The 20,760-nt window shown below is 27.2% G+C and overlaps 1 protein-coding gene across 1 annotated transcript; it reads left to right on the top strand.

The window, feature by feature from the left end:
- Nucleotides 1-13,424: 13,424 nt before the first annotated feature.
- On the top strand, nt 13,425-16,055 carry LOC113866864 (peroxidase 12-like). Its single transcript, XM_027501662.1, has 3 exons — nt 13,425-13,703; nt 14,426-14,617; nt 15,444-16,055. The coding sequence occupies exons 1-3, from the start codon at nt 13,425-13,427 to the stop codon at nt 16,053-16,055; spliced, it is 1,083 nt and encodes a 360-aa protein (XP_027357463.1).
- The last annotated feature ends 4,705 nt before the right edge of the window (nt 16,056-20,760 follow it).

Below are 20,760 nucleotides of genomic sequence, written 5' to 3' on the forward strand. Positions count from 1 at the left end.
GCTACTTCTAAATGAAATGGGATAAGCTATTTCTAAATAAAAAATCAAGTACAACGACCTGAGAGAAAAGAGAAGATTATTGTCAAAATACTAATGCTTTAGGAATGGTTATAATATGTTATATATGAAGACACATGGGAAAGATCGTGGGTAGTATAGGGTAGATGTTACAAACAAATGTTGTAGGCAGTTATATCGTAAAATATGTGTGATAAGTTTGTATTTTAACATGCTTTTATGGAAATTTGTTTATGTATAACCATTATTTTAATTATGTTTTACACTGATTTATATATCAATGTGTAGTTTAGCATAAGAAAGGTTATAATTAGATTTTTGGTACATTTTGAGCCCAAACTGCTTGAAAAATAGGACTTCACAGCAGTCAACATGCTTAGACTCTAGTAGCAAGTACGGGAGATGCTTCGATACACATGCACGGTCGTGCTCACCTGCGGTAAGCCTAATTATAAAGAGATTTTAAGGTTTTCAAAACTTATTAAAAGGAACCTTAGGGGAGTGATCAATGAATTTTTATACACTTGTGATAGCTTTGTAATAGGCCTAATTAGTTGTGAATTGTGCTTAATTGTATTGTTTTGGCTGAGTTTTATATAATTGGGCTTAATTGTTAAACTTTGTTAATTTTTGGATTTTAGAGCCTTTTGACCTTTGCTTATTGTGTAGGTAATATCTCGGGTTATAGTTATCGGATTTGAGTGATTCCAATTGAATTTGAAAGCTAAGAGATGGGCCTATAACACTCATGGAGATTTAAAGGCTGAATCATAGCATCCAGAAACAGAATTGGACCAAAATTGGGCTGGAAGACGCAATTCGCGGATTTTGGACCTTAGTGCAGTGTTTGGGTCATATCTCGGCCCACAGATGTCCGATTCGACTCATTCTAGTGGCATTTGAAAGCTAACATTCATTGATTGAATGGAAAACCAATAACAAATCATAACAAATGCGCTTCCTGGGTGAATTTGAAGGAGGAAGTTACGGTTTGTTGCTGGAGATTTGAAAAGTCAGATTTGAATAAAAAATGCAGAGTTTTCTTTTCAAAAGGGCTTTTTTCTGGGACTCTTTTTTTTTGAGAGAGATTTTCTTTTTGTGAGCTTCCATCCATGGAGGAGTAGTTTCATTTATCTAGTTCAAGGATCAACGGAATGCAACATTCATGAGAATCGGTTTGTAGATTTTATATTTGAATTCGGGTTTCCTGGTTTCTTGTTTCTCTCCATTCTGATTAATAGCATGAACTGAAGGTTTTCGTTCAATTTATTTTTGAGAGGCAATTCAATTCATTGTTTTGTTTCGGTTGAAGTGCATGAATTGATTTTCAGAAATTAAATGGTTCAGAAAGTTAACACGTTCGATTAGATTTTTAGAGGTTTCTAAGTATTAATTGAATTTGTGTTAATCAAACGCATGAAGTTTTTCGTGTGATCACTTGATTTAATTTAAGGTCTCAGTTGAATCTAGTCTTTTACCACCGAATTTGATTAATATGTATTTTGGGATTCCGTAATTGAATGTTTGCTTATTCCTTATTGATTCTTGAATTAGGTGTTTTTCGAATTGATTTAATCAATCCTCTCAACTTTGACTCTGTTTTATTGATTCTATATCACCTCCCCCTGTCCTACATACTCTCCAAATAGATTAATTCGTCTTTGTGATCCTTTGAGAAACGATCATGGTTGCTTGCCCGTGCTATAGTAATTAAGTTTATTTTTGACATGTGTACGACCCCGTGCCAGGGAGCGATTGGGAGACACTGTTTTGATCCTATTTTTACACCTTGTTTTTTTTATCTTTGATACACTTTTCATCTCATCCTTTCCACACCTTAGAGTCATTTCTTTCATTACATTCTTGGCAGAATTTAAAACTTTGAGCGATCATACTGAAAGATCGATAACTCATCCCATCCCTAATCCTTGGAGACATTCTAGTTTTCTATTTCCTTTTTGACTATGACTTTATTTATGATTATTTTAATTCTTTTCTTTATCATGAGTAACTAAGTCTATAGCTAGGGTTATGAGAATTTTTGTTCATGAATTTATGGGATTTTGATGTTTCAATTTAAGTTTGATTTCGGTTTGTGATTAGTGTTTATCCTATTGTGTATAATTGTATGTTGTGAATTGATCACTTGTAACATAACCATAATTAATTATATCATTAGACAGCCATACCTCGATTAGTTAATGAATCTCTACAATAAAACGAGACAAAAGATTAGGTGGACGAAAATAATCTTTCTCTTCCAATCGTTATTAAATTAACAAGTCATAGGTATTTTATGCTTTCTTAAATTGATATCATGCACAACTATTGTGGATGTTAATTTATTGATAAAATATTAATATAACATGACTATTGAGTATTAATAGTATTTGTATAAATGATTGGTAATCATAAAGAAATCGGATTTAAAGTTAAACTAAAGAATACATAAAGGATTGAATGAGTAAACCCATATGCCTTAGTTTCCTTTTCTATAAGTTTAACTAAGAAGTGTATAACATTATTTGCTCTTAATTTTGTTATATGTTGACCAAAAATAGAATTCAAAACTAGGATTACGACCTTTACTGTAATTCGAAAAACAGATCAACAATAATATATATTTGATTGTTTGAAAGTTGTACATCCATTTATTGTAATTCAATTTTGATTCAATTGTTTTCTTCAAATTCTTACAACTTTACGTTAATATTGCTGCAATCCTTATTCTTCTTGCTATTTTGTTTTTATTTTTACGTTTTCTACAATATTAATTAACGAACACACTATAAAAAAATCTAAAATTTAATTTTAAATTAGTTATAAATTTATTTGCTTGCTAAAAAATTCACCGTAAACACAATGCCAACAATGGGTCGTGGTGGGTTGAGTGGCTTCGACGATTGATTCGGAGAGAGAGAGATAAAGAAAGAGAGAATGGTCATATTGTCATTTACAACAGGAGGGAGGAGAACATAATAGTGGATCTAATATGGATGTGGTTGAGCTCATGGCGGAAGATCTAGTCACTCTCTCTCTTTCTTGCGAATTTGAGTATTCATTGGTCTTTGTTTTATGCCATAATATTTGTTTGAAAGGACAAATATATTATCTTTGCTTAAGGACTTTCAAAATGTGTTTGGAGAGAAGAAAAAAAAACAAAGAAATGGTATGATTTAAGCGATTAACTTTTTTTTAGATGCTCAAGGAATACAAAGGATCATTAAAAAACTCATTTTGACTTGCGAAAAATGGGTATTAGGAAGAAACTTCATCCAAGAGAGACAAATGCAGGTAGGAAGATAATGTTTGCAAAATCATATTTCTTTATGACTGAAAATGAGAAGAATATTTTTTGTGATGTTCTAAAGAGTGCAAAATTTTATACAAGAGTCACCATACACATTTTATGCTGTTACTTGCCTATCCATTAATTCTTATTTGCTCATTTTTCTAACGCTTATGCCTGAAAGTTAATGATATGACATATTTAAATAACTTAAAATATGATATTATCAAAACACTTTATCAGTTGGAAGCAGTTTTTCCTCCCACTTTCTTGAATATAGTTATTTCACTATTAGAATTGTAGTTATTATTTGCAAATATTTCCTGCAATTTTTTTTAGAAATTTTAGAGAAATTTTATTTATTTTTTATGAAAAAAGAATTATTATAAAAATTTGAAACAATTTATTAAGTTTCTTACTAAAATTTTTAAGAATAAAAAAGGTAAGAAAAGCTCATAACTTCCTATAATTGTTTTTAAAAATATTTTCACAAGAAGAATTTTAAAATTTTTTTACAGCAATTCTTAAAATTTCCTGTGTTTTTTCCTAGGAATAAAAAAAGGTAGAAAAAGCTTAATATTTTTTTACAAATTTTTATGCAAAAATTTTTATAGAAAAATTTTTATGTAAATTTATTCGAAAACTTAATGATCTTATAAATTTTATTGCCAAAATTATTGTAGGAAATATTTGAAGCAAAATATGTAAAAAAATATCCTTTTTAAATTTAAAATAAAAATATCATTTATTCATAAAAAATTAATTAATTAATTTTCTCATTACAAGAAAATGAAATTAATTTTTTGAAAATATAAAATAATTTGAAAATACTTATAAAAAATTTAAGAAAATTTTATATTAATTTAAATAAAAAAATATTTTCTATTGACAAAAGATATTAATTGATTTTAAGTTAAATAATTATTTTAAATTCTTTAAATGATTTAATTATTATTTTAGTATTCATGTGAAAAAAATTCATATTTTGACACTCGTATAATTTGGTTAAAATTAATTTTTATTATTATTGAAGTTATAAAAGAGTATTAATATATTTTTCTTAGATATTAAAATAAAAAGCTATATATTGTATGTAATATTAAATTATAAAAAATTTAAAAAGATTAAAAGTTTATTTTTAATTAAAATATTATTCGCGCTTTTCAATCTTGTAAAAATAAAAGAAGCTATTTTTATGTGTTTTCACAAATTCTTAGTTTCTTATAACCTTCTTGTTCACACTTCATATGTTTTCACAAATTTTCAGTTTCTCAAATCTTAAATCTACCATTGTATCTCATGTTTCTCTCTCATCAATTTGCTTTTTTCTTTTAGATTTCAGAAATCTTCAAACTCTATTTTATAATTTGAAAAATCCTACTCGATAATTTTAGTCCAACTTTTGTCTTTGTATGTTGAATGTATTATTATTATTATTATTATTATTATTTTGAATGTTGCTAAAAATCTCCCCTAAATTTATATATTCAATAATGTCGTCCTCCATTTGTTCTTGTTAAGTAGAAAGAGAAGAATTCTGTAAGTGATTAGGTTAATAGTTTTTTCATTCATAATGCTAGTTTGAAATTACTGTTGATTAGATTTCTAATAGATATAAATAGTAAGGTAAGTGAAAGAAAGCTATTTTGATGCTAAAAAATCAAATTGGTGCATCAGTCTTATTTTTATGGCATTATGTTTTATTTGGGTTATAGCATCTATTATAGTTTTGTTTTATTACTATTCTTTTTCTATCTTTTGAGAGGTAGAAGAGCTTAGATAGTGAATTTGTTACGATAATATAGAATAAGTATAATATAATATTCCGAGACATTTTCCTAATCAATAATGTATGTTTTGAAAATGGTATTCCTATTGAAAATTTCATGCTCTATATCTTTTATACATTGTGGGTGTTATTGTTGGACGACAAGGTATATTGAACATAAATCTTGTTGAAATTACATGTTTAAGTTGGAAATTATGGTTGTTATTTGTAAATTTTGAGCAATAGCTTCTTAATGTTGTTGGAGAATCTTATTAAATCATGTTATGTATGGGATTACAAAAGGACAAAATTTAGAGGCAATGCAATAAGTATTATTAGTGTCGTTCTTGAATCATAATTGAGTTTCATCTTAATAATGTGTTGACCTTGAATACTAGTGTGCTAACCTTTTAATGCTGACTTTTATTATACATATTAACAAATAAAACTTCAGTTCTGATGGAAGAACAGTATCAACAAAACTTATGGTACTGCACTTGAGTTTTGTTCTAACAAAAATGAATTCTGTCAAATTGTACACATTCTAGTTAGGCACTTTAATGGTGACTCTGCTTGTTAAGTTATGAATGATGGATTGAACCTATTTTTTCGTGAGGTCGAAGGTATCTTCCACAATTTTATAGGGTATTAAATTTAATTCCAGTCATAAATATTTTAGAAAGAAATAAACTTCAATAATTGATTATATTTAATTCTAGTACTAATTTCACCTTAATTTCTATTTATCTGTCCTAATTTCTTAGAATTAATTGTTAAACTTATTAATTTATTTTTTATAAATTAGTCAATTTTTTACTCTTGAACTATTCGAATAGTTTAAATGTTTAAAATGGACAAAAGGACATTGATAGAAGAATAACAACTAATATTGTGTTGAATTTCTACATGAACCAATAAATAGTTACAAATACACATGTTTTAGTAGCATAAATATGAATTGAAATTTTTCTAATTATGTTGTTGCTCTTGATTATTAACTAATTAAAAAGCTATGGCTGGATCCTAATTAACTACTTAGTCATTAGATGTATTATGATAGTTTCTCCCAAAGTGAAATTCTATTGTCTTTAATTCCAACAACTATAAATTTGAAAATTTCTTTTCCAGTATCTTATTTTTGGTATCAGACTACCACACAATGACTGTTTAACTTGTGTTTTCCTTCCCTTTTGTTATTGAAAAATAAAAGAGAAAATTATTTCGCAAGAAACGAATTCTTCCTCATTTACATTTTTGTAATAATTGTTGTCCTGCTCAATTCAGATTCTTTCTCATAATGTAGTTTCAATTAACAGTCAATTATGCAAATAAACTATTGTATTGTGTATTGTCTTTCTAAGGTGAAAGTTAATTGCTTGAAGATTAGTATTGTAATTTGACGTTAGACTTTAGGAAATATGTAGTTTTCCTGGATGTTATGTTGTTAAGGCTTCCATTAGAACATTTGAAACTTTAGATACATGTTGTTTCAGTAGGATCTTTAGTTTATTCTCAGTTTGTACTCCTTCGTACGTGTTAACTTGGATATGCTTGATTTTAAATAATATAATTGAAAACAAGGGAATTAATATTTTAAATTTTCAAATGTTGTATGAAACACAATAGTTTCTACACAAATTCTATTAAATGCTTCTGCTATATTTTCTGTTATATTTGTATATTATGTGATATTTTATTTTTTGTATTGCAGGGATAAAATTTAAAATTATTGAATCAGGTATTATACTTAGACAATAATTTTTTTAATTACTTATATTAATTTTTTAATTATTCTTATTTTGTTTTAGTTTTATGACATCATAATTTGAAATTATTATGCATTATTTATTCTCTTTCTTCATTCTACCTTTTTTCTCATTCACACAAAGTATAATCTTAGTTTCTCATTTGATATTCAATATTAATGAGCATTCGTACTTTTTTAAGGTATTGTTCATTGTAATGAATTTTGAACTGTCCAAGTTGGATAGTTTGAAAATCATCTTTTTTCTTTACTTGATTAATAATTAGTGATTGAATATCATTCTTATACTATATGTAATTTAAGTGTGCTATATTTCCTATTGTTCTCTGGATGCATTAACGATCATGGTAAATTTCATCATATTTAAGTTGTGTATTTGGAGACTACTAAAAAATGTTGCTGAAATTTTGTTAAGTATAAATATGATATTTAAGGACTAATTGTTGACTAAGTGAGGACAAAAAAATGGGATAGGGCCATACCTTATAAAGAAAGATATAAGGAGTTAGTTTATATATTTAATGACTTTGTTCATTAAACACAATCACATTCTTAGTTTTATTTGATAGTACTTTTGGAGCTGAACTTAATATGGAAATGGCTGCACATCAAACATGGATGTATAAAAGACTTTTTCCTACTTGAAGTGGATACACAGTAGAATTTTTGAAAGGCGTGGAAGAATTTATCAATTTTTCTTATTAGCAAACAAGATATTTAAATGAAGGGGTAATAAGGTGTCCATGTAAATTGCCAAAATGAGACACACTTATCTCTATATGAGGTTAATGTTCACATTCATGAGAGAGTTTATTCTTGGATATTGGTATTGGACATCACATGGAGAGGGGGTCCCTTATATTGTTGCTGGTGTTGATCATCTAATGGCTCGGAGTAATCAACAAGTACATTTTGAACATGTTAGTAGATACTGATAACTCATATTTTGTATTCACATTTATAGTTTTATTGCATCTTTCAAAATACATTTTATTTATTTATTTATTTCATTTAGTATGATTTTGCATTTCTTGCATTAAATTAGAGTTTACATAAATATTTGTTATCTTTACTTTATATTTTGTATTTTCTCTATTCTGACCTTTGTCCACTATTTCGGCCATAACTTTTTTTGTAGATTTACATGAATACTTGTTATTTCATTTAGTATGATTTTACATTTCTTGCATTAAATTAAAGTTTACATGAATACTTGTTATCTTTACTTTATATTTCATATTTTTTCTATTTTGACCTTTGTCCACTATTTCGGCCATAACTTTTTTTGTAGATTTCTTTTTTTGCTCATTCTTTTTGTAATGGAATCCTGACTTCTTGGGCTTCAATTTGAACTTATGGATCATGCTATTTGGAGTTTGGAACTAATTTTTATTAATTTTGAAGTTTAGACTTAAAACACACCTTTTATATTTAGGGCTTTTATTATGATTACTTGCGGCAGCCTTAGCCCATATTATTTTTGTTTCATTTAAGACTAGTATATATAGGGGTCAAGAGGTTAACTTTCAGCTCTCTCTTTTTCATAATTTTCATTTTCTATAAGACTCTCCCACTTTTGAGAGAAAAACTGTTTTCATTACCGTTTACTTGTCTCTTTTTAGATTCTGCAACAAATTTAATTTCTGATTCCGGTGCAATTCTCCAATACTCTTTTCTCGTGAATCATCTTGTCTCAAGTGTAGATTGCAACATCGATTGATTGCTCAGAGTTTTTTTTTTTTTTTTTTACTTTCTCGCAATTCTTGATTAAGATTTGTATATGCATAACTCGATTGAATTTGATTTTTATTCTTGAGTGTAAGATTGATCTATTGATTTCTATTGCATTTGAGATTTAGGAAAATTTGGTATAATAATCCTAGTTTGCGTTTTTGATTCGTGGTTTTAATCTGTGCTTTTAATTCGTGATTTTAATTCATGTTAGTCTTAATTGCCTTTGTTCTTTTCATTGCATTCATTCTTTTAATTCCATTCATTCTTCTTTGCAGTCATTTTTGTTTTTAATTCCTTTTCAATTCGTTTTCAATTTGTTTTCATTTTTAAATCTATTTTCGCTTTAAATCTGTCTTTGTTTTAATTGCTTTCATTTTAATTGATTTTGTTTAATTGCTTTCATTTTGCCTTTAATTCATCTTCAATTTTTGGGTTCAATTCATCGTTTTAATTATTTTTATTTGCGTTCGTTTTTCCTTGATTCATTTTTGTATTGTTTTTGTTTTCTGGATTTAATTTGTTTTTTTGGTTTAATTCATTTTCTGGGTAATTCGTTTTCTAGTTTAATTCGTTTATTTAATTCAATTTCAATTTAATTTGTTTTACTATGTTTTCTAGATTTAATTCAATTCTCTATTGCCAGTTTACGTTTCTTTTTAAATTCTTAAAAACCATAAAACCCCTCCAATCTAACCACTGTTGTATGTTTAAAATTAAAAACATAATGAATTTGTATCCTTGTGAGATGACCTAGGTTTGCTCTCTATATTGCAAAATTATTTGAGTAATCTAGTTTTATTGGAAACTATTACAACGTGATTGTCAGATATCAAAGCATGATGTTTAACGCTGACGCTGCTGGTCTTAATTATACTTAACATTTTGAACAAAATGAAGAGGAACCTCCAAATATGGATGCTACCAATGATCATACAATACAAATATTCTTTTCTCTAAATTAATATTCTCAATGATCATGCAAGACATCAATTAAATAAAGCATAAAACACCTATGAACTTGTTAATTTAATAACGATTGGAAGAGAAAGATTAATTTAGTCCACATAATCTTTTGTCTTGTTTTATCCTGTAGATCCATTAACTAATTGAGATACGATTGCCTGACGATGTAATTAATTAAGATTATAATTATGCGCAATACGATAAAAGCTAATCATGAACGGAAGCCAAGTATAGATTTAAACTTCAAAATCACATAAATTCATGAACAACATTACACATAGCCTTAGGTATGAACTTAGTTACTTATGCTGAAGAGAAGAAATAAAACAATCGTAAATAAAGTTACAGAGAAAAACAAACTAGAAAGAGATGATTTTCTGGTCTTCAAGTACGATCGCTCGAAGCTTAAAGTCCCAACAAAAGTATGCTAACTATCCCGTGCAAGAGAGACAAAATAAAAGGTGTATCAAAGAGCAAACGACAAGATGTAGAACAGATGCCTAAGGTCTCTCTTTAATAGAGTTTGAAAACCTTAAAAAAAATTTATTAATGGGGCTTGTTGCAGATGAGCATAGTTATGCAAGGTCGTGAGCATAGTCGTGCATGGGCTCAAAGCATTCTCTTGCTTAATGATAGGGTCTGGGCCTACTGACTGCTGCAAAGCTCTATTTTGCAACCAATTTGGACCCAAATTATGTCTTAAACTTAGTTGTGACCTTTTTATGCTAAATTGTACAATATACATATAAATGAGTATAAAATCCAAAAAAAATAAAGGTCAAACATCAATATATGAACTGTAAAAGTGGATCTAATGACAAACTTATCACTCATCTTCCTCTTCATTTCTCATCCTATGCATCTCTTTCTCATTCCCCTTCTTTTTTCTCTAACAAAAATATATATATACACACACAAGTACTTAGAGTTCACCGACCACTACAATCACTCTTTTTCAACCACCAATATGAACTATTGACAAAAAAGAAAAAAAAATGCTGAGCAGACAAGTGAACATTATATTTATTGGAGTAAATATAGTTGATAAAAAATGACTTGTTTGAGTCATGTTTAAAAGTCAATTTAATTTTTTAAATTTAATTAAAGTTTCACTTTATTCTTTTATTCTCAAGATTTTCTTCAACTTTGTTTAAATTTTCAATTTTTATGATTCTAATGTCGTTTTGACGTAGATGAGAGTTTGTAATGAAGGTGATTAATACTAAAATTTATAGATGTATGAAACTCGATCAGTGATGAAGGATTAACAACAATTGTAAGATATGTACAATAGATAAACAAATAAAATGAGTAGGTGCAGTGGTCAAAAATGTTTTACATGTAACTAAAGAGATTTTTACTGACGGTTTAAAAGTTTGGACAAAGATTTAATCTACCGTACGTACAATGCATAAAAAATGTAAAAGAAAAAAAAATTTCTTGTCCAAAATGCTATTGTTTTAAGAAATTTTCTTAAGTGAAAAGATGAATAAAAAAAAAGGAATTATTTTGTGTTAGAAAAATAACTTAAAAAAGATCAATTAAATTGCATAAAAAATGTTAAGGAATAAAATTTAAAGTTTACCTAAAATATAAATAAAATTAATTGAACTAAAGTTTCTAATATATATATATTATATGTATGTATGTATAATCAAAATGTTAAATATTTTTATTCTAAGAATTGGTGATCATACCAAGACATGCACCTCCCTACTAAGATAAGTTGTTAATAAAAACATGACTTGTTGCCTGCATGTTTGAGTTCATCGATGATTTAATTAAACAAGCATCGAGAAGCAAAATATTCTTTTAAGTGAATCCATTTGTGTTATTGGCTGTTATCCGTTCAATGAGCACTTTCTTCGTAATTAAATGTAACAAGCATCTAGGACAAAGCAACCAATGACAGAATCGTTTCATAAATAAACTACAACTGCCTAATTTTATTAAAGCAAACAGGTTTTTATATTTTCTTTCTATTTTATAATTCATGTCGGAATGTGTTAGGTTAAACCAAGTCAGTTTTCAGGAAAATAATAATAATAATAAACCAGTTTAGATTGTATAGTTTTCTATGCTTTAATTTGCAAGAATTTGTCTAAGTTTATGATGGAAAATTAATTTCACCAGAATAGAACAAACAAAGGTTTTAAAAAATTCATCAAAAATCAAAATACACTAAATATAAGTTTGAAATAATGCATTAAATAAAAATTTTAATAGTATAATTCAGGGTCCCCATCATGTCTTCCCGTTGCAAACCAATTGATACATACAACTTGCTTTAACAAAGTAAAAAATAATTAAAAATAAAAAGCATCGGGTATTTCATAGATTGAAACCTTATTTTAGTGTTCAAATTCGAAAAGAAGCAACTAGTTGGGGTGGCAATAGTAAGTAATGAACGCATTTCATGTTCAAAAAGTGGCAGCGCCATATTTAATTAATTATCATCGATATATAGTAATTTAGTCGGTGGGGTTGCATGAAATGAACCTATTCATTGTCTTATTTAATATTTCAATTTATTAATTACTACATATTTAAATTATTGCTAATGGGGTTGGGTCTTGGAGAAATCATTAATTATTTCCTCCAAACTAGTGACTAACAGATCAAATCTCTGCAATAATACTTAGAATATGTTTGCCTTTGTTTGAACAAGAGTAATATATTTTTGGTTTAATTTGTAAATTATGTTTTTTTTCTTTTTAATTTTAATTTTTTAAATATTTAAATTAATTTTTTATTCTAAATTTTTATTATATTTTATATGTTATTTATTTATATAATAGAGCAATATAAAATAATATTTTTGAAACTAAAATTGCATGTATATTAAAATATAGGGCTAAAAGTACAATTAAATCTATATTTTTTACACATTTTATTAATCAAAATAATTTAATGACATCACTGGTATTTTATAGTTTCTAATAAAGTTCAATTTTTTTAAAAGAATTAAAGTGTGTAATATCAATAATAATTTATATTATTTTTAACCTTTTAATTTTTTTCAAGAGTTCCGTAATATTCTTCTAAACGCATGTAATATCAACGTTACATTAAGTAGAGCTCCTTCACTGAACGTGCGTTCAAATGGAAATGAATGCGTATCCTCTTAGTGACGTCCAATTGCGCATATATTAAACAATATTATCTTATATAAAAGATAGAATTTTAAGGAAGCATGTTCTTTTTTTTTTTTCTCTATCTTAGAATAATATGCATTTTAGTATTTGAACTTTAAAAACATAAGGTGCAATTTCTTACTTTATAAAAATGAATTTCAACTATTTCTTATTTTTCATAAGAATAAAAATTATAATGTTTTATAAGTTTCATGTAAAAAGTAGAAATGATGCTAAATTAGAATGGACATTTATTTTTTAAAAGTGATAAAATTATTACAGGATTTGAGTTTGGTGATTTTTATTAAATTAATTTTAAAAATATGTTATTAAAAGTTTAAAATTAAATTGCATGTGTCTATAAATTACTCTCAACTAGAAGATCAGGTACGTTTATATTTTTCTCGGTTTATTAGATGATTGTTGCGCACCAAAACTGCCTTGGAACTCCAAAAGCATGTGACACTCAATACTTCACTGAATTTTTATTTTTTTAGTTTTCAATATAAAAATACGTATTTTAATTAAAATATAACACTTTTCAACAATTAAATAAATTTTACGAGTTTATTTATGTATTTAGTATTAAAATTTAATCATTAATAATAACATAAAATTAATCCAAAGATATTTAAACAAAAATGAGAGAAAAATAAACTAGTGGGACACAGTCACGAATCCTCACCCTCCATCTATAAATAATCACGTTAGTTGGTAATCTCAAATCGCTCTGAATTGAAGAAGTATTAAAATATGGCTAAGGCTGGTGTGCTGAACTCTTCTTCTTCTTCTTCTTTGTCTTCTCTGTTCTCTTTGTTCTTCATTTCTTGCATTGTGCTGGCTTCTCATTTGCATGCCTCCGCGGCACTTGCCCAGCCCCCAGTGGTGAATGGACTGTCATTTTCTTTCTTTTCGAAAACATGTCCCAATGTTGAAACCATTGTAAGAAACCACCTTAAGAAAGTGTTCAAGAATGACAATGGCCAAGCTCCAGGCTTACTCCGTATTTTCTTCCATGATTGCTTTGTTACGGTAAGCATGTGTAATAATCACCATGCTAATCAAATTACTAAATAGTGTGCCAAAAAATATGATTAATGTACTCTTATTACAGTTTTTAATACACTCTTAGCATGGTTTTTGATAAAAAAAATTGTTTATTGATTCCTTAACTAGAAAATGTGTATCCAGGAAGAATGTCTTTTTTTATATGACTCCTGTGTTTGAATCTCGATCATTCAAGAAAATATTCAATAATTAAGGTACTTATTTTTAATATATAAAAAAATTCTCATTTATTATATTCTTCTTTATTCACCTTCATATAGGAGTGACTTTAGTGAACAAAAGTGTTGAAATATCTTATATTGGCTAAAAATATAACCGTAGTTGTCTTTGTTATGCTTAAACAACTTTTCTCTCAAACTATTTTTAAGAGTAAGTTAAAGTTAATATGTTCAATTTAAATATTGGGCCTATCAAAGCCTTATAAATATTTTGCTTTAGTTATATAACAATTTCTTTTTCTCTTTTGAGGAAGTAACAACACTCCTTAAGTATATTGTTAGTCTTTCCTTTTGGTCTATATATGTCAGCTCGGTTTTCCTTTTAAAACTTGAATGGCAAAATTTCATGATTTCTAGTCAACGAGTTTCATCGAATAGAAAAGGGGGTATTAAAAATGTGTGTCATGATATAAAGGGTTATATTTTGTTAATAATTTATCATGAAATAATCTGAAATGACACGTGTAGGGATGCGATGGGTCGTTGCTGTTGGATGCGAAAAAAGGTGAAGGTGAAAGGGATCAAGGGGCTAACATAGGAATAAGGACAGAGGCATTGCAGACCATTGATGACCTGCGAGATCTTGTCCACAAGCAGTGTGGAAGGATTGTCTCATGTGCTGACATCACTGCCTTAGCTGCCCGTGATGCCGTTTTTCTTGTAACTTCCTTATTATTCTTTATTCTTAATTCATTTTTAATTTTTATTTTACTCTTTATTTTAAAAAATTTAATACTTTTACCCTTTGTTAACGCAGTCCAATAAAGTAATATGATAAAAAATTGACATAGCAATTTTTAGTTTGTTATATCACTCATAAAGGTTAAAAAAGGTTAATTTAACAAAAAAAATCTCTTAAATATATAGAAACTATATTGAAGTCGTAATTTTCATACAATAAAAGATTAAAATATTACAAATATGTTGTTATTTTAATATATATATATATATATATATATATGTCTATGTGTGTGTTACTTTAAGTAGTTTTAAATTTTGACTTTTATATATAATTATACAGTCAGATCTATATATTTTTTATTTTCCTATTCTCACTAATAAAGATGATGTACATTTTTTTAAAAACTTTTAAGTGTTTTTGGTCTTAACTATATAATAAAAATTTAAAGATAAATATACCATTATTTTATTACTAAGTTAAAGTAAAAGAGAACTTTAAAGTAGCTTTTTCTTTCGGAATATAAGTTCATCTTAACTTTCTGTCATCATAATTTTAAAACATTGATTATTATCATGTAACTGTTTATATTATTTTTCATTCATATCTCAAAAAGGAAAAGCAGTGATAAACTTGTGTAATATAAATTATATTATTTTTGTAATATTCTAAAATAAACATTGTAGTTAACAATGATGGTTTTAACTTGCGGGCTTCCATGTATTACATATATTAAATTTTTTTTTTGTTTGTTTAACTTATCTTTAATTTTTATTTTTAACACTCTTGTTTGCTTCAATTGGACAGTCTGGTGGCCCTGATTTTGCACTGCCATTAGGAAGAAGAGATGGATTCATTATTAACGCAACAGACACAAGAAATCTTCCATCTCCCTTTGCAACTACTAATCAAACCATTAATAGTTTTGCAGCAAAAAAGGTATTTGATGTCACAGATGTGGTAGCCTTCTCAGGTGCACACACTTTTGGTCGTGCCCATTGTGGAACATTCTTCAATAGACTGTCACCTCAAGACCCCACTATGGATAAAACCTTAGCCAACAACCTCAAGGCCATTTGTCCCAATGGACAGTCACTTAACACAGCCAATCTTGACCTAAGAACCCCAACAATATTTGATAATAAGTACTACATTGATGTAATGAATCGTCAAGGTGTGTTTACCTCTGATCAGGACTTGCTCAATGACCAAAGGACCGTGGGATTAGTTAATGCTTTTGCCAAAGACCAAAACCTATTCTTTCAGAAGTTTGCTGATGCTATGGTGAAATTGAGCCAATTGGGTGTTTTGACTGGGAATCAAGGTGAAATTCGTGCCAAGTGTAATGTGATAAATAAGAAGCAATCTACCTTGAAATCTATGGTAGAAGAGGTGGTAGAATTGACTGAGCAGTTCTAATTAGTGAGCCATGGTTTGTTAGTTAATTATGAAGTTCTTTGTGTGTTCTATTTTCTTAGTTCTCAATTCTAGGTTTGTTTGGCTTATGCTTCTTGTTTAGTGAATGACTGCGTGTAATAAAAACTCCGGATTGTGAATTTTAGTTTGCTATGTTATATGTAAAATATTTAAATAAAAATAAAAAATACAAAATTTTAATTATTTCTCGCTCAAATTACCAGATAAATTAAGAATTTAATATTTTTAGTCACTACAGTATTAAAAATAATGTAACAAATAAATTAGACCAATTATTTAATCACAACTATATTTTCTTAATACTTTTGTGATCGAATTAAGGACTGATTTTATTTTTTTTATTGATCAAATATTTTATTATTAAATAATTTATATACAAATGTCCAGTTTAAATATTTTTCTTATTTTAAATCAGCATCAAAATATAATTGATTCAGTTATCGATGATTAGCATAACTAAATAAAAACAACTAAATACATTAATAACTGAATTAAAAACTAATTACTCGGTTAAAAAATAAATAAATAAAACTATAAAAAGATCTATATATTAGAGACGAGTTAAAGACCAATTAGTAATAAAAATAATAATAAGACGGAAAGATAAAATTTAAAAATCAAATATTATATTTTTAGTTGAGGATATATTTGTAATTGAAATGACTAATTTTTGCAATATAAAAATTATCCATATTTTTTTTTTAACATAATGTGTATTATAAATTTTTTCAAAGTTAAAACTTTGATATATAAAATGTTGCTATAATTTCAAACTTTAAATTTTCAACAATTGATCGTACTCTATTTTGTTTTTTTTCAAAATTCTTCAAGTTACTGTATATCTTAAATATAGTTGAGATACTTAATTACGAGATCTCCAATAGTGAACATGAGAGACTATCCGTTTAGGACTACTATCAATTTGATAATAAAAATAGTTAGGGTGAGTTAACCAACTAAATAAAAAGTAAGTGATATTTTTAAACTGTTAGATGTATTTTAAATTTTATAAACGATTTAAATCTTCGACTGATAACTTAATAATACTATTTATTTTATATATTTATTATTTAATTCTCTGTAAAAATTAATAATATTTTTCTCTAAATCTTCAAAACTTCTTAATTTATATCTTTAAAATCTATTATCTTCTATCTTCAAAATCATGTTATCTTTTTCAAACTCTATCTACCTCTCCATTCTATGCTGACCCTGGCTTGAGGTTGACTTTTTGCGAAGCCTGTTCCCACTACACTCACTCTCTGGTTGGCCTTTCATATGTAGTGGAAATTCTCCCGTTTCCTGGTCAAAGGCTTGGTTGGATGTGGGATCTATTTTATGAGGAATGGTATGGATGTAGATGATATTATCATGACCTCTCTTTTTGTACCACTAGGGATACTTAATGGCATGTTGCCAATTAGCGTTACATGCTTTTGTGTCTCTCAATGTGGTCAACATTGGGTGTTTTTTAGCAGCAAAGCTTACACCCATTCGCATTAGTTCATCCAAAGTTCCTTACCCTTGTGCAAGAATTTTTGAATAAGTCATCTTCCTATCAAGGTTAAGGAGTCGTGTATCTTGTATCTAAGTAGTGCTTTTAAAAAAGTATACATTCATATGCCTTGATGTAGTTTCAATATATAATTAAAAATAACTTTTGAATCAATAGAATGTTAGAATTTAATTTTAGATCTTTAAGGTTTTCTACAAACCTTATGTATGAAGTTAATGATTCTTAGAATTTAAACTTTTACATCCACCTCACAATCTCAATTCATTATGAAAATGAGCTTTTGTATTGATAGATTATTTAATACTTTTTTAGATCTTTCTCATTTGCTCCTTACAAAATGTCCAATTTTGCATCACACAATTTTTGTAATTTTTGCTTAAACCATTTTTGCTAGCTTAAGCAAAAATTATAGCATAAAAATAGCTCACAAGAATCATTTCACTTAAGCCATTCAAGATATTATACTATTCACTTAAGCGAATATAAGACTAAGAAAACCCTTACGTTATAACCAATTTTTGCCTTAGCTAAATAACTATGGCTTAAGTGAAATGACTATGGCTTAAGCGAAATAACTATGACTTAAGCGAAATTACATAGGATGTAGCAAATATATCTTTCCTTTCTGATTGTAATGAGCTATGTTATATTTTTATTTAATAATTGTAATATATGTATTAATAAATTGATTGTTTCACTCAATCTTCTTGAAGCAGCTTGCAAACCAAAACTAAACTAGTTTTATCTTTGGAAGGATAGTGAAGAGGTTAATTACTTTAAGGCTTAAATATGTGATTTGTTCCTATAAATATAATAAATTTTGTGATAAGTTCTTATAATTTTTTTTTGTTAAGATTTAGTCTGTAAAATATTAAGATTTAGTCCTTGTTGCCAATTTCCTCTCTGATAAGTGTTGAGCTGGCAATTTCAAATTATAAATCCTAACAAAAGACTTTATAACAACTTATCACAAAATGTGTTACATTTATAAGGACAAAAAAAAATTAAAATTAAAATATTTTAAAAAAGTAAATGACGTGACAATGATGTAGGAGTGCTGAATCAACTCTTTGTTAGCCATCTCACTAAATCATAACAAAAAAACCTTATAAGAACTTTAAAAAAAATATGTTATATTTACAGGGACTAATCACATATTTAATCCTTATTTTAAATATGAATTTTAAGGAATTGAATTATAAAAATGTAATTTAGAATTAAAATCAAAATAATTCGCAATGCAAAGATAAATTTGTAAAGTATGCTTAGAAATTTATATGTATCAAAAGTTGTCATTAGTAATTAATCAAAATTTTACTATATGGAAATAACAAAGAGCTCAGCCAACGTCTCTATGAATGTCATGTTATTAGGATATGCAAATTATGAGAAAATAATTAGTCTAAGAGGCAAGATAGGAGCAAGGGATGGACGATGGAGATAGGGATGACAACTACGTATTTGTTTTCTATCTAAATTTGGACTTTGTTTGATAACTATTTATTGAATTTTTGAATAATGAGCTACATTAAGAAACTTATCAAATTAAGTAAAAAAATAAAACATTAGTAGTGATAAATATTTGCAAGCTTTTGAAAATTGAAAAATTCATTGGAATTAGTTTAAGATGTTTGTTTTAAAATTTGAATAATATTAAAGTAATTAAAATAGTTAAAAATAGTAATATAGAAAATTGAATTAAATGTGATGACCTTCCACCTTATTTTATGCCTTGTTTTTATAATTGTAAGGATGAGTTAACTGATTAACAACGATTATTAACTTTTTATGATAATTTGAGTTAATTATAAAATGTTCAAATACCATTTCAGAACATATTAGTTACTATTAATTCAAGTTACTTTAAAAAATAAAAAATCTATTCTTCAACAGTTATTTTAGCTATTTAATTAAGTTTAAATATTTAAAAAGCTTTACCAAATACATTTATTTTCCTTAATATTAATTTTTATAATTAAAATGTATGCCTAAATTGAAATTGTAATAACTAATAAAAATTGAAAAATAATAGGAAAACTTTACTTTTTATACTATTCTATTTTGAGTTTGAGATTTGCTTCCATAATATATTACTTAGTTGAGTAATCTAATATCAAATTAATTAAATTACATCTGGTTGGACCAGTAGTATTTTATGGTGATTAATAAATGTAAATAAATATATATTTTACTTTTAAATTTAAATTTATAATTTAGGTGAAGATAAGAATAACCCCATAAAATAAATTAGGTAATAATTTGTTATTTCGCTTAAGCAAATGATATGGGATTACTACTTTGCTTAAGCTAACACTATTTTGCCTAAGCTAATAATGTTTCGCTTAAGCTAATGATATACTGTCTAAGCCAATAATTTTTCACTTAAGCTAAATTTATGTCATTAAGTGAGAAATTGGGCACTTAAGCTAATATTATGTCACTTAAACTTACAAAAACTAGCTTCAACCAAGTAAATACAACTTAAGTGAAATAAGTATAGTTTAAGCAACATAACTCTAACTTAAGCGAAATAAATGTAGCTTAGCCGAATGATTTCTAACTTAAGCTAAAAGCATTATGAAGCTATTTTTAAGCTGAAACTTTAATTTATCTTGCAATACCTAAATCATTTAAGTGCATGAATACTAGTCAAAGCAAAATTGATGTAGAAAACATTTATTTGAATGAATATTGAGGCAAAAGCTAGATATGAATCGCTGAAGCAAAGTTTTAGTGGATTTGGGCAATTAAGTGTGTGGTATACCACTTAAGCAGTTGTCATATTTTATATAAAAAAAATCTACTTGCATTATTTTCGCTTAAGCATTTTCGCTTAAGCGGAGACTAAAGAGCTTAAGCAAATATGTAACGGTAATGTGTAAAACTGCACGCATGTTCTTCGCTTATTAACAACCCTGATATTTTTAGATTATGCAATCACCCATCCAACCCCCTCACTGGAGAAACCATCATTGAGTTGTCATATGCCACATTCTAAGAAAACAATCACCTGAAGGATAAGTTACGCCATTGTTAGTAAGAGTTTCAAATTGCTTAAGCGAATGTGTAACGGTAATGTGTGAAACTGCATGCATGTTCTTTGCTTTATTAAGTAACAACCCTGGTATTTTTGGATTATGCAATCACACATCCAACCCCCTCATTGGAGAA

Source organism: Abrus precatorius, unplaced genomic scaffold (assembly GCF_003935025.1).
Source record: "Abrus precatorius isolate BTA unplaced genomic scaffold, Abrus_2018 Scaffold5, whole genome shotgun sequence".
In the NCBI taxonomy this organism is placed as follows: Eukaryota; Viridiplantae; Streptophyta; class Magnoliopsida; order Fabales; family Fabaceae; genus Abrus; species Abrus precatorius.

Excerpts from the sequence above, each read along its gene's own strand:
- LOC113866864 (XM_027501662.1), top strand. The coding sequence starts at position 13,425 with ATGGCTAAGGCTGGTGTGCTGAACTCTTCTTCTTCTTCTTCTTTGTCT. Across the intron at positions 13,704-14,425 it reads TCCATGATTGCTTTGTTACG|GGATGCGATGGGTCGTTGCT; the intron begins GTAAGCATGTGT and ends TGACACGTGTAG. Across the intron at positions 14,618-15,443 it reads CCCGTGATGCCGTTTTTCTT|TCTGGTGGCCCTGATTTTGC; the intron begins GTAACTTCCTTA and ends TCAATTGGACAG.